The following is a 21,353-nucleotide window of genomic DNA, read 5'->3' on the forward strand; positions in this document are numbered from 1 at the left end:
TTCAATGATGAGGTACTATCTAGGTTGTAAGAATCTTCCCATGTTTACACTTTCCTGGATGGAGAGGAAGAATGATAAACCTCATTGCTCTCCTCCGTGATTTTTACCATTCTTGGAAATGATCTAGAAGGTTCTGCAAAGAACACTATTTCACTATTAAAGCCTCTTTCCAGTCTCAAATACTGAGGAGTCTTGAAAAGTTTGGGTTTATTTTTGTTGTCGTTGTTTTGGCCTATACCTCTTCTATAATACAGAATCACTCAGATGCCTTTAACCCAGTTCTCTGTCCTCTTTGAAACACCCTGAAAACCCTTTCTCGAATCTCCTTGGTCTTGACTCCATACACCACAGGGTTAAGAGCAGGTGGGAAGAGCAGATAGACATTGGCCAAAAGAATATGAATATGGAGTGGAACTTGGTGGCCAAAGCGGTGTGTGAAAAAAGAAAAAAGAGCAGGTGTGTAAGAGATGAGGATGACACAGACATGGGAACCACAAGTCCCTAGGGCCTTGGACCGAGCTTCATGGGAAGAGAGGCGAAGGACAGCTTGTGCAATGAGGGCATAGGAGAGTCCAATGCAGAACAAGTCAACCCCAATGACCAACAGTGCGGCTGTCAGTCCATACACACGGTTAGGCCTGGTGTCTCCACAGGCCAGCTTCACCACAGCCATGTGCTCACAGTATGTGTGGGGGATCACGTGGCTTTGGCAGAAGCTCAGGCGTCTGATGAGGAAGGGGCATGGGAGCATGAGCAGGGAGCCTCGCACCATAGCTACCACCCCGATGCGGGCAATGATGGTGTCAGTGAGGATAGTAGCATAGCGAAGTGGGTGACAGATGGCCACATAGCGATCAAAGGCCATGGCCAGCAGCACTGTAGACTCCATCATGCAGAAGGTGTGAATGAAGAACATCTGTGCCAGGCAGGCAGAGGCAGAGATGTGTCCAGCTCCACACCAGAGGATGGCCAGCAGCTTGGGAACTGTGGAGAGGGAGGCAGCCAAATCGATGGTTGAGAGCATGCACAGGAAAAGGTACACTGGCTTGTGCAGGGCTGGCTCAGTGGCAACAACAACCAGGATGGTTATGTTGCCCACGATTGTGGCTGTGCCCAGGCAGCACACAGGAAGTGAGAGCCACATGTGGAATTGTTCCAGACCTGGGATGCCCAGGAGGAAGAAGATAGAAGGGTCCATGTTAGTGTGATTAGGAGAGTCCATGGTGTGGCCAAGAATGCTAGACATCTTCTCTCACCAGAAACCCCCTCACAACATCACCCCTCCTGGAGAGACAACACAGAATAGAAATATAAATGAGACTACAGTAATGCTTATTAGCTACAGAATGGTTGGCAAGCTGCATCATCCATAAAATGGCAATAATTAGTACTACTCCTTAGAGTTTAGAGAATCATATGGATTAATACTTATAAAAAGCTTCAAATAGTAGCTAACAGATAATGCTTGTTAAATGAATAAATATGAGAAAGGGCTCAAATAGGCCTTTAAATAAACTAGAATTGTCTCCCATCTAGGGGCTCTCATCTTTACAGAAAGGGATGCACACTGTTATTTGGCGGAATATAACTGAGTACTCACATTTTATGGATATGGGAAGACATCATGTAGGACATCGGTCTAGAATGCAATATGCAAATAAAGTTTCCTGGATAAAGATGAATTTCATTTTTGTGTTCTTTAATTTGGAATAGATTTTGATTTGGGATTTGGTTCCTGGCAATTGTCTTTTGGTAAATTGTTCCTGGTAAAAGTTAGCCTAGTAGCTTCCAGTCTTTTCATTAATCAACAAATATTTTCCCATATATCAGCTCAATCTTCACCTAAAACTGCATAAGCTGTTTCACCTCTTCTTATATACCCAGTTTTTTAACCCAACATTTTGGCTTATCTTAAAAGAATTTTTTTTTACTTCATTTTATTTCTGAAACAGAAAATTTCAACCTTCTCTTGTACTATCTTTCATCTGTTTTTTATTAATATTTTATCTTCAGTGCTTGGTGAATTCAAAGAAAAAATACAATTAGATCCTTATTCTCACCTTCTCACAATGGCAGGAAGTGATTTTATAATATTACCCTGACTTGTAGCTGGGCTTCTCACTCCTTGTACAATAATCTTGCATTATTCTTTCACTTATCTTACCTTTCCCACACCAGTAGCCCTAAGAAAACACAATCTGCCATTAGGAGTACCTGTCCTAAAAGGAATTATGCTGAATATTGGAAGCAATGGAAAGGGAAGAAACAGAGAGGTAAACTTTAGGATATATAAACTGAAAAATCCTTTTAATGGGAGTTTTCAAGATGAGAATGTGAATGTCACTTCTTGGAAATTCATATCTATTTTTCAACTATGAATGTTTAAGGTGCAGCTTATATTTGACTATCCCTATTCTTGAGATAATGTAAAAGTTAGTACAAAAGAATGAAAAAATCTAGGGAGTGAGAAAATAGTTATTATAGGGGAATCAACTCATTGCCACAACTTTTTCTCACTGAGGGTGAACATGTTAAGAGGAAGGAGATGTAAACTTTCCTATTCCTAACAGACCAGCTACTCTGTGTATATAGACACTGGAAAAATAAATTAAAAGAAGAGGTTTCTTAGTTTTTGGACCACAGATATTCCTTAATTATAATATAAGGGAATTTAAGAAGCTAAACAATATCAGAAAGTCCAAATATGTTGTTAAGATCAACAATTAGTATAGTGTTATTGTTCTCCCAGACATAGACACAAACAGAAGGCATGGAGCTTGGTAACAATTCTATTCTAATCAGAGCTCAAGACAATAAAACACATGACCATCAGAGGAGAGAGGAATGATTGTGAGTCATAACAGGGATGGTATGAAGGGTCCCAAATACACTGCTATGTGAGTTATACCCAGAATAACAAATTCAGCAAAGATCTGGATTTCCAGTCCTTTTGAGCTATGGATTTATCTTCCCTAAAGGTATCAAGGTGAAAATACAGAGTTGACCAAATATACAATCATTATTGATGTGATTTTCAGGGAAGAGTGCAGGCCACATCTCACGTTTGCCTTCATGGGTGCTTTGAAAAGGTAGGATATTTCAAAGGCATGGGATCTTGGCATTTTTAAAACATCAGGGTATGTTGGGAAAAACAATATAAACATGGGAGCACATCAAATTTGGAATACATCTGTGTATTTCCTTCAATATTTCATTATTGGCAGTGTTGACTTAAAGAAGTCAAATTTTCTCTATGATTCTATACTTCCCTGATCTGTAAAATGGAAATAATAATACTTTGCAATTTGTGATAATTTAAAAGAAAGAACTTGCAGATGTTTTTAATCCACAGAAGGTGCTCAGTGAACGTCATTTACTATTAGCATCATCTTCATTGTAAAGGGACAGTAACCTGTTATCCAAAACACAATGTTCCTTGCAGCTTTTTAACCAAATAGAATCTAGTCTTGCTTTTAAATATATACATATATATATATATATATATATATATATAAAATAAGTAGTTAATATGCAATGCAACTTGTCCCGTTGCAGGGCAAACTTGTTGATAAACAAATATTGTTTAAATTTTTTTTTTCTGTATGCCCTTTAGGGCCATATAACACTCATTAGAAATGCCACACATGCCTCAGTTTTCAGTCTTCTTACTAAGTCACTCACCCAGAGCCAGAAGACTTAGCTGGATAATTCTTTGAGGCTCGTCCATGCACATTAAGGCTCTGACTCTGTTCTTTATGACATTTATTTTCCTTGTAGAACTGAACTGAGCACAGATTGCTGACTACTACTTGACTAGATGGCTCCTAATTTGATTGATATGACTGAATATTATTTGCAATCCCTACCATTTTTTTTTCTTTCTTAGGAAACCCAAACTTTACAGACTCCATTCCTTCATAGGGTAATACATTCTTATCCATCTCCTAGGTCTGGAGTCTTACGTATTCCTTGTACAAAATACTTTGTGGTAATGACAGATATTTGTGACCATTCTCACACTTTACTATGGACTCATTCCTCTACCCAATCAATAATTCAACTCTTACTATGACATTAAATCCAATGACTTCAGTAAGATAAAATTTCTTTAAAAAAAATTTTTTTGACATTAAGGATTTAACCCACGATTATTTAACCACTGAGTCACAACCTCAGCCCTATTTATTTATTTTGACACAAACTCTTGCCAAGTTGCTTAGGGCCTCACTAACTTGCTGAGGGTGGCTTTGAGCTCTTGATCATAGGCATGCACCACTGGACTGGGCAAGATAAAAGTTCTAACATCACAGTTGGGGGCACCAAGGATGGGAAAGACTTTTCATGCCTTGAAGCTGCACAACAGACCAAAGAATGCCAACTTGTCTGACAGAGAAAGCTCAACTTGGGCTCCCTCTGTCCATCTTGGGATTGCTGGAGTCAGGGAGTTGAACATTGTCATTATGTTCTACTGATTCCTCTGCCAAATTTATTTTGGTTGACCTTCATAGTCTGTCTCACTGGGCACAGAACTTTCTCTTAGGTGCTGAGAAATGATTTCCTATTAGTAATTTCAAGAGTAGCATTGTAAATGCTTTGAACTGTTTTTACAGTACCTTCCATTTCCCTACTTTTCTCGACATCTCTTGCTTCTTCCTTTATTAGCAGCATTGCGCCGAACCTCCCTTTCCAAGGACTCAGCCTAATGTCAAACTATAGTTGCTCTTTTCAGAAGCCTTCTAGTTAAAATACCAGATCACAGAGACATTATTCAGAAAAATTTCCTTTCCTAGTCTTTAAACCTCATTGTCCCTGCTTCAAAGAAAATTTCCCACAACCAATAACACATATTCTTTTATCTTTAAGGCTAAGAAATGCCCTCTCCAGAGTATTTTCTTAGCCCAAACTCACATGACTCCAGGAGAGGAGAAATAAGAAGGCACAGCACAGTAAAAGCATCCTTTGAAGATTACAAGAGCATTACTAGTGTCTGCCCACATGCAAATATTTGACAGAGGCTCAGAGGTTGTTATACTGACTGACTCCATCTCTCAGCCTCCTGAGAATTTGATGGGTGGCACTAGGTTTAAGATTAATCCTATCTAGGGAGCTCTGTGTTTCCTAGGAAATTGTGAATTCAAACTTTTCTGGTTGACCAGGTCAGAATGTAGAATTGAAATAGCAACTTTTGCTAAAGAGGCAGGGAAGGCATAATTTGAGTCAATTCCTTTGGAACTTTTTGTCTGTTTTGTTTTGGTTGTTAAGTCCTCAAATCTAATTACTAGCACTGTTTACCCAAAGGCATCTAACATTTTAGGGCCACTGAGCTTTAATTTGGATCCCTCTGTTTCCATTCTCCTAGGATTCAGAACATGTTTTTCCTTTGGTTCTCCTTTGTGATTATCTTGGGTCCATTCTGCTGGTTTCTCCTTCCTGAGACTCTACTAGTTTAGAGAACTTATTGCACATGCTCCCCAGTTGGCCATTGTCACATAGCAGCAGTTTGGTTCTCACAACCCAGTTTTAAGCTTACAACTCATTTACTCTTTGTAATATTTATTTGTTTTGGACTTGCAACTAATATAATTCACTCCAGCATGCACCTCAAACCTTATTCAGAACATGAACAAGTATAATAAACTCTTATTCTCCCTTGTCTCTTCACAAAATAAAACAAAACAAATAAACAAACAAAAACTTGTCACATAACCTAGAACCCGACATTATGCATAGAAGCTTCCAAGAATTATCATTATAGAATTATAATCTCTCTCTACAATTTGCCACAGGTAGTCTCCTCATCATTGTCCGGTACTTCTGGTTATTTTCTTTTCCAACTACATCATATCTAAGGGGATCTATTCTTGTTATGTGCATTCCCACAACTGGACTAGATCAAAGTTCTGGTCAATTGCATATGCTTGATTTTAGCTCTTAAGATACTCTCTAAGCCAGAGGTGTCCGAGTTTTATTGTACTCAAAATGACCCATAATTCTTGTTAAAGTACAAACTGCAATTCCATACTGATTCAGTAAATTAGAAGAACCTTAAACTCTCCTTTCTAACAAGTTCCCAATTAATTCTGATATTGCTAGTCAAGAGATCAAACTCTAAGAAAATGAATATTTTAAAATATTTTTTGATTAGTTGTCCTTCTCAAATTACTCTCTTCCCTGAGCTACTGCTGAGTTTTACTGAACAGTGTAGTAATTACTATCATCTTTACTAAGTTATTTTTTTTTTGTATGGAGGATTGAACTCATGGACACTCCACCACTGAGCTACATCTCCAGCCCCATTTTGTATTTTTTTTAGAGACAGGGTCTCACAAATTGCTTAGTGCCTAGCCATTGCTGAGGCTGGCTTTGAACTCGAAATCCTCCTGTCTCAGCCTCTTGAGCTGCTGGGATTACAGGCATGCGCCACTGCACCTGGCATTTTACTAAGTTATCTTAACAACCTTGAGCAGAACAGGCTTGTAGTAATTCTCCTTTCCCAGAATCCTGCCATAAAAAATCTTAATTTGTCTAGAGCTGAAGATGCCTCCAAGAAAACTTTAATCCAAATCATTCCTATTACTAAAAGAGAAGAAACAACAAGACAATGAAGACATAAACTTTTGAAATTCCTTTGTTCACCTTCCCTAAACAAGTCTAAGTCTCGGCATGTTCTGGGAAAGTCCTAGATGGTGCATTCTATCAATGATACGACAGCTCCAACTTGGCTACGCTTCACTCATTCTCTGGATTACCTCTCTGTTTCCATGTAAGAAGGGGTACGACACAGTTTCTCTTGAGGGTTAGAAGATGGAAGGAAAAAAGCAGTCATACACATACATATAACTCCTAGTGTCAAACACTAACATAGGTGCTGCTGCAGAGGGATTTCATAGATGTACTGAAACACCCTAATCAGAAGGGATGGGCATGGGCCTGACTTAATCAGAGGGAAGGCCTTTAAAGGGGGTTTAGACCTTCCTTGAGGAAGAAGAGAATTGCATCTGTAGAAGCCAGCTTTATCCCATGCCTGGGGAGGCTCCAAACTCCAAACTTATTGTGATCTTTACTTCCTGACTACATGCCCTGTGGACTTTGGATCTGCCCCTCTCTCTCTCTCTCTCTCTCTCTCTCTCTCTCTCTCTCTCTCTCTTCCTATATGTATATAAAGGGAGATATATCTATACCTATATATATATATCTATATATATATCACTATATATAAAAAGATCTAGTAATAGCCATGTATGTAGGAGCAATGTGAGAAAACTTTCTTTATTAGACTTTATGAATTATTAAAATATATAGAAACTGTATCAAATTACTTTTACAATAAAACTTGGATGAATAGAAAGGAAAAGTAAGAAGAAGACCTATAGATTTATTTGACATGGTATGTTATTGCTGATCAGAAATAATAGAATATTGTAATCAGTACTTGACAGTGGCTGCTAATATTATTAAACACAGAATGAAATATGATCACTTGATGACCCATAAATAACATAAATTCTATGTAGACAAAATATTTTGATGTTGCTGGATGAACAGTAAAAAGTAAGACAAGAATGTATTAATTGTAAATGAAGTAACTACTGCATTTCTTTTTAAATAATTAATCTTATATCTAACATGAAATAACTACCTTCAAATTAAAAAGTTTAGGAGAAAATAATTGAAATATATGTAAGTCAATAGCCTCAAAAATACTTGGGAATCAATCTAACAAAAATGAAAACTATAGAACACTAAAGAAAGAAATTGAAGAAGACCTTAGAAGAGGAATGATCTTCCATGGTCTTGGATAGGAAGAAATAATATTGCCAAAATGGTCATACTACCAAAAGCTCTATGCAGATTGAATACAATTCCCATCAAAATTCCAATGATGTTTTTCCTAGAAAAGGAAAAAGTAATTATGAAATTCATTTGGAAAAAATAAGAGATTCAGAATAGCCAAGTCAATCCTTAGTGAGAAATGTGAAGCAGGAGCCATCACAATACCAGACCTTAAGTTATTCTACAGAGTTATAGTAACAAAAATGGCATGATATTGGCACCAAAACAGGCATGAAGATCAATGGAATAGAAGACACAGAGACAAACCCACACAAATACAGTTACCTCAAACTAAGCAAAGGTGCCAAAAAATATACCTTGGAGAAAATATATCCTTTTAAACAATTGTGCTGGGAAAACTAGAAATCCATATGTAGTAGAATAAATCTTAAGCCCTATTTCTCACCATGCACAAAACTCAATTCAAAGTGGATCAAAAACCTAGGAATTAGACTGGAACAAATCACTCAAAGAAACTGTAGGCCCAACAACTCCAACATGTCAGCTTAGGAACTGACTTTCTTAACAAGACCCATAAAGCACAAGAAATAAAATAAAAAAATTAATAAATAGGAGAGTATCAAACTAAAAATCTTCTTCACAGCAAAGGGAACAATCAATGACATGAAGAGAGAGCCTACAGAATATGAGAAAATCTTTGCCACTTGCTCCTCAGACAGGGCATTAGTATCCAGGATACACAAAGAATTAAAAAACATAATGCCAGAAAAACAAATAACCCAATCAATAAATGGGCAAAGGAACTAAACAGATACCTCTCCAAAGAAGAAAAATAAATGGTCAAAAATATATGAAAAGATGTTCAACATCTCTAGCAATTAGAAAAATGCAAATTAAAACTACACTGAGATTTCATCTCAATCCAGTCAGAATGGCAAATATCAAGAATACAATTAACAATGAAATTTGGCAAGGATGTGGGGAAAAGGGTATACTCATACATTGCCAGTGGGACTACAGACTGGTGCAGCCACTCTGGAAAACAGTATGGAAAGCCCTCAAAAGGAATGGAACTACCATTTGATTCAATTATACCACTCCTTGGTATATACCCAAAGAACTTAAAATCAGCTTACTACAGTGACACAGCTTACTACAGTGACCTCTCAATGTTTATACTAGCACAATTCACAATAGCCAAGCTATGGAGCCACCTTAGGCACTCTTCAACAGATGAAGGGATAAACAAAATGTGGTATATATACACACAATGGGGTGTTACTCAGTCATAAAGAAGAATGACTTTATTGCATTTGCCAGTAAATGGATGGAACTGGAGACTATCATGCTAAGTGAAATAAACCAGTCCCCAAAAGTCAAAGATCAATTTTTCTCTCTGATTTGCAGAAACTAATCCAAAATAAGGTGGTGGTAAAGAGTACAGGGGATTAAAAAAAGAAAAGAATAAAAGATCAGTGGAATAGGCCAAGGGGAATGAAAGAAAGGGAGGAATATGGAATAAGGAAAGACAATGGAATAAATCTGAGCTAACATTCCTATGTACTTATATGAATATACCAAAATGAATTTCAACACCATGTACATCTACTATACACCAACTTTTGAAAAAAAATACTGTAAGCAAATAGCAAAAGATCATTTGAGTAGAGGGAAAGGAACAAGGAGTGGGAGAAAGGGAAGGGAAGGGGAACTGCTAGGGACTAAATAAGAACAAATTATATTCCATTCTTCTATAATTATGTCAAAAATGTGTTGCCCTAGCAAACCAATTAGGACACTGGAAAATGTACAAGAAAATAAAAAAGTATGTTCTTTACAACATTATTTGTAGAAGCCGAAAAGTTGGAACATTTGATATATATATATATATATATATATATATATATATATATATATATATATATATATATATATTTGGGCTGGGGATGTGGCTCAAGAGGTAATGCGCTCTCCTGGCATGCACGGGGTGGTGGGTTCGATCCTCAGCACCACATAAAAAAAAATAAAATAAAATAAAGTTGTGTCCACTGAAAACTAAAAAATAAATATTAAAAAAATTCTCACTCTTTCTCTCTCTGTCTTTTAAAATAATAATAATATATATATTTGAATAATGTATATGTATTTGAAATATATATATTTGAAATATATATATATATGTATATATATATTATTTTTTTTGCTAAAACATAGGCTACTACACCCACAGTTAAAATTAAAACTAGATTAGGCAAAATATTGCCTTAAAAATTTATGCAGTCGGGCTGGGGGTGTGGCTCAAGTGGTAGCACACATACCTGGCATGCGCAGGGCGCTGGGTTCTATCCTCAGCACCACATAAAAATAAAATTAAGATGTTGTGTCCACCAAAAACTAAAAAATAAATATTAAAAAATTCTCTCTCTCTCTCAAAAAAAATTTATGCAGTAAACCTTTTACATTTAAACATACACAAAGCAAGATAATATACTTTCATAGCTCAATCCATGATTAATGAAGAACCTTTTACATTTAAACATATACACAAAGCAAGATAATATACTTTCATAGCTCAATCCATGATTAATGAAGAAACACAATATGTTAAAAAAAAAATGGACCGGCTAAGTTTTTGCTATGCATTGACTTTAAAATGAGAAAGAGGAGTGTCTCCTCCAGGTGATAGAATTCTGCACAGTCAGAAACTGCCATAAATACATTAAGAGATATTCGTGTGTGTGAAAAATATCTCCATCAGTATCTAGACCAAAACTAAAATAAACAGAAAACGCTTTGGTTTTAGATATATTTTGTTATATTATAGTTGCATAACAAAGCCAGCCCACTCTATGGTTTAGGTGATAGGCAGAATAATGTTCTGATGATTTATGACAAGAAACTTTTAAATACTTGTTTTCAAACATGTCTAACAACTTTATTTTTTTCTGTAATAGACGTATATCATATTAATTTTTTATGGTGTAAGTTAGTGAAGTTTGCATTTTTCCATGAGAACTTCAAATTATCAGGGGTATTTGTTGAAAGAAAATTCTTTATTTCATTGAATGGCCTTCACCTAAATGCAATAAATAATTGACTTTGTTTATTTGGATCTATTTGGCGACATCTGTGTGGCTACATAGATCGAGTTCTCTTTTTTACACCAATATGGTACTTTTGATTGTTGTAACTTTATAAAAGTCTTTATTTATAGTAGTATAGTAAAAACAGACAAAAACCCATCTAGGAAAGATAACTACAAAACATATTCCTAATGAACATAGATGGAAAAATCCTTAAAAATATTATCAAACTACATTTAAAAACATATTAAGAAGATAATAAACCATGATCAAGTGGGCTTCATATCAGGGAAGCAAGGTGGTTTCAACATTTGCAAATCAATAAATGTAATTCACCACTTTAAATAGAATTAAGAATGAGAATCAGATGATCATCTCAATAGATGCAGAAAGGGGCTTTGATAACATCCATTACCCATTCATATTAAAAAAAAAGGCTGGAGAAACTGGGGATAGAATGAATTTATTTCAACATTATAAAGACTGTATAAGACAAAACTAAAGCCAACATTATACTCAGTAGAGAAAAATTGAAAGATCATTTTTCCCTCAAATCAGAAACAAGAAAAAAAATTTCCATTATCACCATTTCTATTCAATATACACACTAAAACTCTAGCCAAAGCAATTAGGCAAAAGGAGAAAATTAAAGGGAAACAAATTGGAAAAGAAGAAGTAAAACTATCTCCATTTGCTGATAAGATCTTATATATAGAAGACCCCAAAAACTCCACCAGAAGATTTCTAGACTGATAAATGAATTCAGCAGCAGTAGGATAGAAGATTAGCATCATAAATCAATAGATTTCTATAGTCTAACAATTATTCTGCTGAAAGAAATCAGGAAAACATCCATTTCCAATAAATTAAAAAACAACAAAACTGGGAATCAATCTAAGAAAGAAGATAATGCATCTTTACAATGAAAACTATATAACACTAAAGAAAGAAATGGAAGAAGACCTCAGAACATGGAAAGACCTTCCATGCTCTTGGATGGGCAGAATTAATATTGTCAAAATGGCCATACTTCAAAAAGAAACTCACAGATTCAGTGCAATCCCAATAAAAATACTAGTGAAATTCTTTCCAGAACTAGAAAAAAAGCAGCCCTAAAATTTATTTGGAATAGTAAAAACCCCAAAGAGTCATGACAATTTAGAAGAAGAAAATTGAAGCAGGAGATATCACAACACCTGACCTCAAATTATACTGCAGATCTACTATAGCAAAACGGCATGGTATTAGGGTCAAAATTGTCCTTCAGACCAATGAAATAGAATAGAAGAAAAAGAAATAAATCCATATACTTACAGATATCTGATATTTGACAAAGGTGCAAAAATATATGTTGGATAAAAGACATGTTTTTAACAAATAGAGCTGGGAAAACTGTATATTCATAGGTAGAAGAATGAAATTAGATACCAGTCTTTCATGCTGCACAAAAGTCAAGTCAAAATAGGGTCAAAGACTTAGAAATTAAACCAGAAAACATTGCAACTGCTAGCAGAAAGCATAGGCTCAACACTCCATCATATAGTTGAGGCAATGACTTCCTCAACAATACCCAAAATAAATGTTCACAAAATAAAAACAAGAATCAATAAGTGTGCTGCCATCAGAGAAAAAAGCTTGTTCAGAGCAAAGGAAATGATTAAGAGCATGACGAGAGAGCCTACAGAATAAAAGAAGATCTTTTCCAGTTGCTCCTCTGACAGGATTAATATCCAGAACATATAAAGACCACAAAAAAACTCAATGTCAGTGTAACCCAAACAACCCAATCAATCAATAGGCAAAATAAGCACACATTTCTCAAAGGAAGAAACACAAATGGTCAATAAATACATGGAAAAATGTTCAACATTTCTAGCCACCAGGATAATGCAAATGAAGACTTTACTAAGATTTCAGCTCACTTCTGTCCATGTGGCAATTATCAAGAACTTGAATAATAATTAATGTGGAGAAGAATATGGGGGAAAATTGATGATGAGACTGAAATTTAGTGCAACTACTCTGGGAAGCAGTATGGAATTCCTCAAAAAACTAGGAATGGAAATACCATATATGACCCAGTTATACCTCTTATTGGTACTATTAAAAATAACTAAAATTAGCATACTATACTTAGACAGCCACTTCACTATTTATAGCAGAATAGTGCACAATAACCAAATAATAAAATAAACCCGGATGAATGGATCAAGAAAATATGGCATGAATACACAATGGAGTTTTACTCAGCCATGAATGAGAGTGAAATAATGACTTTTGCCAGTAAGTGGTTGTAAATGGAGAACTTCACATTAAATGAGATAAGTCAGAGTCAGGAAAAACAAGGGAAGGGTTGAACATTTTTCTCACATGCAGAGCTAGAGCAAAATAAGGAAATAAAGGTAGGGTCTCATGAAAATAAAAGGGATCAGTGGAACAGAGTAAAGAAATTGAAGGCAAGGGAGAAGGGACAAGGAAAAGAGAGGAACTTTGGAGTGAAATTGACCAAATTACATTTTGTAAACACCTAAAAACATTATGATGAATTTCACATTGATGTGCATCTATAAATCACTAATTTTCAAAAGCTATAAATAAATAGAAGGAAGATCAGTAGAACAGAGGGAAAACCAGTGAAAGAGAAGGTGTAGAATGGGAGAGAAGAATGAAGGATTGGAAATGGGAAGAAATATGGATGAATTAAACAAAATCACCTTATATACACATATAATTGTGTCAAAGGGATTTCACCATTATATATATGCAGAGTGTACAAATCAAAAATGAGGAAATGGGTGAAAGAATGATCAGTAGAAGAGAGGAAGGAAAATAAGAGGAGGAAGGTAGTTCTGGGGGAACTAGGGTTGAAATCAATTTCCTTGTATGATGGTTTTGTCAAAATGAACCCCAACTACTATATATGACTATAATGTTCCAATACAGAAAGAAAGGGAAAACTCCTGTCATCTCTGTTCTATTTCATTGAGGTCCCTGCTTATATGAAAAGAATAAACACATATTTTATTCAATTACCATAATATCATGAAATATATTGTCATTAAATAAATGAATTCCTAAATCAATCAAACATTGTTTCCTCTATTAGTCTTTGCATAAAAACTATTCAAGTCTAACAAAAACATCAATTCAGATTAACAAAAAAGGCAGTTCAAATTATTTTCTTTATATCTGAGACCTCAATAGAACCATCCTTTTAATCTAACCAAAAGGAGATTGACAGTACACAAGGTGTGATAGAGTTTCTGGCATTGGTAGACCTGAACACCAAATTATTATTCATATTTCAAGACATATCTTATAAAATATCCCAGCTATGTTATGATATACTCTGAGACTGAATCTAGAAGAAAGCAGCTAAGATTAAAGTATAAGGTAAAGCATCATGGACCAGATTGAAATGAAAGACAAATTATATTGTTCTTTATTTCTTCTCTTGTTTGAAGATTATGTAAAAGAGGTACTGATAATATTCTGAGAATATGATGTGAATCATACCACAGTAGTTTATATCCTAGTCACTTATTTCCTAGGTTGAGTGTGTGAATATATATTTGTGATTGTGTTTATTTTTATTTGTGGAATGAATATGAATAACCACTTAGGGATTTTATTAAATGCATTTGATTGGTTTAGCAGATGGCTCTTCCATATTCTTACATACAATTACCTTTTGTCAATTTTAGAATGATTGTAACAGTTTTCCTTGCCCTTTAGTAAACAATTGTGTTCACAATTATTTAAACAGATAAAAAAGGGATCTGAAAGACATTCATTCACTCCTCCTTTCTCTTTGGAAGTCTAATATACAGTATAGAAGAAGCTAAAGTTTATGTGCACCAAGGAGAAGGTTTCTAGTGTCTTACTTCTTTCTTAAACGTAAGCAAAACACCTTCTGGAAGCCTTCTCTGAGTTCTCTGTTTCTAAGTGCATAAACAACAGGGTTGAGGGAAGGAGGGATGGTGTTGTGCAGCACGTTGAGTAGAACTGGAATCAAAGCATTCTTAGTCTCTGCCAGGTGAGTTACTGAAACCACTACAACAGCTGTGTAGAAGAAGAAGATGAGGATGAGATGGGAGCTGCAAGTGCTCAGAGCCTTGGAGACAGCTTCCGCAGAGTTCAGCCTATGGACGGAGCGCAGAAACAGGGCATAAGACAATACAATAAGACTTAGATCACTCCCCATTCCAAGCCATGCCAGAACCAATTGACAAATACTATTGGGCCTCCTATCATCACAAGCCAGGCTTGTGACCCCAAGATTAGAGCACAGACAATGTTCAATTTCATTCCTGGAACAATAATGACGCTGGGCTGCAAGTACAGGCACTGGAATGACAAACAAGCCATTTCTAAGCAGCATGAACAGGGTAGATTTGGTGATGAAGGAATTGGTGACAATCAATGGGTAGCGAAGAGGATGACAAATAGCTACGTATCTATCAAAAGCCATGCACAGGAAGACACCAGACTCCATTCCAACAAAGCAGTGAATGGCATAAATCTGAGCAAAGCACTCTGGGAGGCTAATGGCCTTGGCATCAAACCAGAAGATGGCCAGGATCTTTGGCATGATGGTGGTGGACAGGCCCATGTCCACCACAGAGAGGATGCCTAAGAAAAGGTACATAGGCTGCTTCAGAGAAGAGTCCTGGTAGATGGTGGTGAGGATGAGGATGTTTGCACCAATTGTAGAGAGATAGAGCAGTGCCAAAGGCAAGGAGAGCCAGTGCTGCCAGCTGTGAATGCCTGGGAATCCCATGAGAATGAACTCGGAGACCTGGAATTTGGAGCTATTGGAGCCCTTGAGAGATGCAGACATATTTTCCTAGGAGAAAAAAAAATAGTGTTGCTATCTCTGGGCATAGTTATTACTAAACATTATTTTTTAACTTTCTTCATACAGATTGGGTTCATAACAAAATTAATTTTGTAGTTCATCTTATTGTAATTTAAGATGAATCACAAGAAAGTTCCAGGATTTTATCCAAAGAAGGAAAGTTTAAAAGTCACAATTGTTTTAACTGAGATGTGGGTAAGTTTCAAAGCTCTTCCCTAGCATGCATGAGGCCCTGGGTTCTGTTCACATTACTGCCCCCGCCCCCAACAATTATAATGTTAAACTATATAGGGAAAATTCAACATGAATCTCAAATCTTCATTTGTATTATACTCAATTACCCCAAGCTGGAACCACCACATAAACAAGATTCTAGCTTTTCTCAAACTTCTTTCCTTTTTTTCAAAAAATTTTGGAAGCAAGTAGATGTGCTCATTCTCTTCATATTTTCCCAATGTTCCTGACTGAAATGATTACCAACTAACAATAACTAGACTTGTTATTATGGAATTATGAGTGATTGAAGTTTTTAGTCACTCTATTCATTCCAAGTTGATATAGATATCCACTGATGTTTTATTATAGCCTACCAAAATTTGTTATAATAAACTTCAAAGGATTTGCAGAAATAAAATGTGTTGCAGAGTGGGGATAGAAATATTTAGTTTTATACTATTTTGTACTTCTTTGTATTTCTGAGGATGTTGCAAAAGAATACCTTGACAGGAAATTAAGTCATGGTAGCTAAATATTTCACCTTAAGAGTCATCTGATGGACCCCTACCTTAGCACTTTTTCCCCTAGTTGAGTCCTAAACAGCTATAAAAGTTAGTATTTGACATTAGAATTACATTTTTTTCTAAACTGTTGTGTTAAGAAAACTGAATATGATATTTACCCTACTAAAATTTTAAGCACATGGTACAGTATTGTGAACAGTAGGAACAAAGTTGTACAGAATGTCTCTAGAACTCATTCTGTATAATGGAAACTTCATGATTACTTTATTGAAACTTTATCCTGTCGAGCAAGCAAGAATGACTTCTCCAGCATATTGAGGAAATGGTTAGAGGATGCTCAGAATCATGCTCCAAATTAGACTCATTATCTTTCCTCAAAATCTCTTGTTTTTCCTTTTTGTTTTATCCTGTATGGTCACAAAACCAGTCAAGTCTGAATCCTGCACACCAGCTGCACTTTCCCCATTCAACTGCCTCTCACCTCGGGGTTTCTTCCTTCATGTCACTCATTTGCACCTTTCTCTACAGGTCTACTGCTTCTGGAACCTGCCTCATCACAATTGCTTCTCATTTCTTCACAGTTCTCCCTGCAATCTGCTCTTTGTTAAACTGATATTTCCCTGCTTAAAATAATTTATACCTATACTCTTTCATTAAAATAAAACCCAAGCACTTTCACTGGGCACTCTCAGGTGTGATTCTAACCCAACTGAGTATTATATCTTGGTTTTCACTTCCTTGTATGCTGACTTCAGAGGCACATAATATCCGAATGTATCCTGAATATTTGATCTTTACAAAGCTATTGATTTTACAGAGCACTTCATTCCCAATATTTTTGTCATGTTGATTGCTATTACATGTTGGTTGCAAAGAAAAAACCTGGAATAATATGTAACAATGTTTCAAAATGCCATCTTTAAAGAAAAATGTTAACTCTTTGATTTTGTGATTCATGGATTTATTTTTGACACAATTAACTTTACATGCAGAATTGTCACCTACAAGAGAACATCACTTACAACTAGATGAAATTCCTTTCAGATATTACACCCAGGGCTGGGGATGTGGCTCAAGCGGTAGCGCGCTCGCCTCGCATGCGTGCGGCCCGGGTTCGATCCTCAGCACCACATACAAACAAAGATGTTGTGTCCGCCGAGAACTAAAAAATAAATATTTAAAAAACTCTCTCTCTCTCTCTCTCTCTCTCTCTCTCTCTCTCTCTCTCTCCTCTCTCACTCTCTCTTAAAAAAAAAAAGATATTACACCCAGCTTCTGTGTTTGGAAAAACAGTTATCCCTTAATGATGGAATAAGCCATCTTTTATTTTATATGACTGCAATTTGATAAGAAATGAAATAATTGAAACATATCCATAGCATAACTTAATGAGCAAGAGGCAAAAACAGGTTGGAAATAAAGCTAAATTTTGATCTCTCAGATCAAAGTTCCAAAAGAGAACTGGCATGGAATCATTTGTGCAAGACCTGGTACTTTTGTGAAATCTTCATTTGTACCTTACAGCCTAATATTGCATAACATTTTACCTTTAATTTATTTTCATTTTCTTTCTTTTGAGGTACTTTTGTTTACTTCTTTTACTACATATTGACAAATTATAGTTGTACATATTTAAGGGGCACAAACTGTGTTATAATATTTAATACAATATGGAATTCTTAAATGAATTAATGTGCCCATCACAAGTATTTAATATTTTCATTAGAATATTATACATTTATTCTCAGTGATATTGAAATGTATTCAATCGTTAGCTATATTCAGGACTCCGAGAGATTAACCTAAGAATCTGAATTACTCCTCCCATCTAACTGAAACTTTATCCTCTTTGACCATCAGCTACCCATTTCTATACCTGGGAGACTCTGGTAACCACCTCTCCAGTCTCTGCTTCTAGGAATTCAATTGTTTTAGATTCCATATGGGAGAGCATGCAATATTTGTCTTTCTATGTTTGGCTTATTTTGCTTAATTCCATTGATGTCTCAAAAGGCAGAATTTCCTAATTTAGGCTGAATAATATTTATATAGATATATCACCTCTCCTTTATTTTATTTACTTCTTCATGGGCACTTATGTTGATTCCATAACTTGGAAAATGTGAATAATATGGCAATGAACATGAGTGTTCAGAACTCTCTCTGACATACTGATTTAAAATCTTTTGTGCACACAACCAGAAGTGGGACTGCTAGATCACAAATCAATTTTATATTTGGCTTTCCAAACTTAATTCTAAATGTTTCATCCTAGTAGATATTTGTGTGGTCCAAATAACAGAAGGAGTGAATCTGAGCTCACAGAAAAATAATTGCTTGCCATTTTTTTAACAATTAGATTCTAACATGACATAAAATGTGATTCTTTATCAAAACAGTTGATACACTATTAATACTGAAAAAAATATGGAAATTCTTTTACAGATAAGTAACTCCTCTCATGCCTCATGATCCTCAATTTTTTTTTCCTCTACTCTTAGCCCATTTTGCAGAGGCTTTACCAGCCTCTGTATCCTGCTAGGGCAGAAAACAAGGTCAATTTGTTTGAAGAACATTACCAAAATAGTGTTCCGTTGAAAGTGAGGCATCAAATTATCTGAGATTTAGCCAATGTGTCCTTGATATGGTTTAGAACTTACTGTGGTTAGGAGAAGAGGTACAGTGTGATGTCTTCACAATGGAAGCAGTTCCTTACTGGACAAACAGATCATTTTGAGAAAAGCTTTATTATGATACCAAGATGTATTCTCAAAAGAGATGACACACAAATTATGAATATCACGAATTTATTGAAAGTAGTAAGCACTTATGTGATTTTAGGGTAATAGGCCTCCTTTAGAGGCATGAGGAGAGAAAGTCCCATAGAGAAAGAGAATTCCTAAGATGTTAAGTCCCAAAAGTGCAACAGGGAGATTAGCTTAGAAATGTTTTCATTAATGCAATATGAGAGCCTATATGAATAAAAAAATTTCAACTCATGAAACCAATGTGTTCCTATGATAGGCAGGAAATTTGAATTGTTCTTATGATAAAAAATTCAGAGTATTACAATTCTGTGGTAAGGATTATTGTTTAAATCTTTCTAAAGAAGAAAGTTTTTATTCATTCAAAAATGGAGGGAGGGCTGGGGTTATGGCTCAGTGGTACAACACTAGCTTAGCATGTGTAAGGCACTGGGTTTGATTCTCAGCACCACATAAAAATGAATAAATAAAGGCCCATTGAAAACTAAAAAACATTTTTAAAAAGTTAGAGGAAGAAGTCTACTGTTGGAGAACATGGTAGAGTTTTTTTTTTTTTTAAAGTAATCGATAAAGTTATTGTCACTGTTCTCCTGGAAATTCTGGTCTAGTATGGGAGAAAGAATAGAATACCAAATAAAAAAGCAAGAAAATGAAGAATCATAGACTAAGATAAGTGCTTTAATCATAAGTGACTCTAATATGAAACATATAATGAAGGGAATTAATCTAATTGTCAGGATTTCCTGAAGTAATACCAACTTTATTGAAGAGCAAGGCTTCAGTAGAATTTCAGTGTCGTTATGTTTGAGGAGTGAGGCATGAAAGTATTCTAGGAACTTAAAAATGCTAAAATGAGAGGTGGTATGGCACAGCCAACGAAATAAAAGATAAGTGTGGCTGGAAATCCCAAGATATGGGGGTAAATGATCATGAGATGATGAGCTTGAGGTAACAGGAGCCTGAGAATTTCAGACAAACCTATGTCCAATAATATGTTGCCACTGGGAGATTTCACAGGTAATTCAGACATAGAAACAATGTGGAAACCCCACTTCATGTGACAAGACTTAGGATAAGTTGGATAGGCAGCTGCCAGAGTAATTAATCCAAGGGAGAGAGGGCTACATCTGGAATGAAGCAGGACAGTGAAAGATGAAAAATAAAGGTGGATGGATTTAGAAGACATATATGGGTGACATCAATAAATCTTATGACCTAAAAATTATCCTAAGATATACAAAGACAAAAAATGGTGTTCTATATGTGTAATAAGAATTGTAATGCATTCCGCTGTCATGTATTTAAAAAATAAAATCAATAAAAAAGAAAAAAAGAGTAGAATGGATTAATAATAATAATAATAATAATAATAATGGGCTGGGGATGTGGCTCAAGCAGTAGCGCGCTCGCCTGGCATGCATGCGGCCACATACAAAACAAAGATGTTGTGTCCGCCGATAACTGAAAAATAAATATTAAAATTATCTCTCTCTCTCCCTCTCTCACTCTCTTTAAATAATAATAATAATAATAATAATAATAATAATAATAATAATAACCCTAAGGTCCTGGAACATGCAGTGGGATGGAATGAGATGTTATTCATATACTTAGGTGTGGTTGGAGAAAACGGGTTGTAGAAGAGAGTAAGTGCAGACTAGGTTATATAATTCTCTTCATTATATGCTTTCATAATAGAGTCACTTTTGATTAAAGCACTTATCTCAGTCTATGATTCTTCATTTTCTTGTATTGAAACATCCAAGTGAACAATGGGGACAAGTGGAAAGGTAGCTCTAGAGAGCCAGGAGCAAACTGACAAAAATGAATTGATTGATATCTGATTTTGAAATCATTGGAGATAATATTATTGGCATAGATTTCCTAGCAAGTGAGGATGGTGAGAAGAAGAAGGGGAAAGAGCACCTAGTGCCTGTGATGTCCTACATTTAAAATATACCTAAATGTTGAGAGAGAAAAGGAAACCCAGATGTAACGGATTCAGAAAGGAAACACAGGAAGGAAATGGATTCATAATGTTACTCTGCTCACAAATCAAATAAGATTGGAAAAAAAAAATTATCGATTACATTTCTTGGAGGTTATGGCTAAT

General features: G+C 35.5%; 2 protein-coding genes across 2 annotated transcripts; both read right to left on the bottom strand.

Annotated features, from left to right (window-relative positions):
* Positions 1 to 256: 256 nt before the first annotated feature.
* On the bottom strand, positions 257 to 1,246 carry LOC308642030 (olfactory receptor 52P1; the record flags this gene model as incomplete). Its single annotated transcript, XM_081280631.1, has 1 exon — positions 257 to 1,246. One exon carries the CDS (start codon positions 1,244 to 1,246, stop codon positions 257 to 259), a length of 990 nt encoding a protein of 329 aa, XP_081136757.1.
* Positions 1,247 to 14,757: 13,511 nt separating this feature from the next.
* Positions 14,758 to 15,717, bottom strand: LOC308642047 (olfactory receptor 56B1-like; the record flags this gene model as incomplete). Its single annotated transcript, XM_081280650.1, has 1 exon — positions 14,758 to 15,717. One exon carries the CDS (start codon positions 15,715 to 15,717, stop codon positions 14,758 to 14,760), a length of 960 nt encoding a protein of 319 aa, XP_081136776.1.
* Between the last annotated feature and the right edge of the window lie 5,636 nt (positions 15,718 to 21,353).

This window comes from Spermophilus citellus (assembly GCF_964194105.1).
Source record: "Spermophilus citellus genome assembly, chromosome: 2".
In the NCBI taxonomy this organism is placed as follows: Eukaryota; Metazoa; Chordata; class Mammalia; order Rodentia; family Sciuridae; genus Spermophilus; species Spermophilus citellus.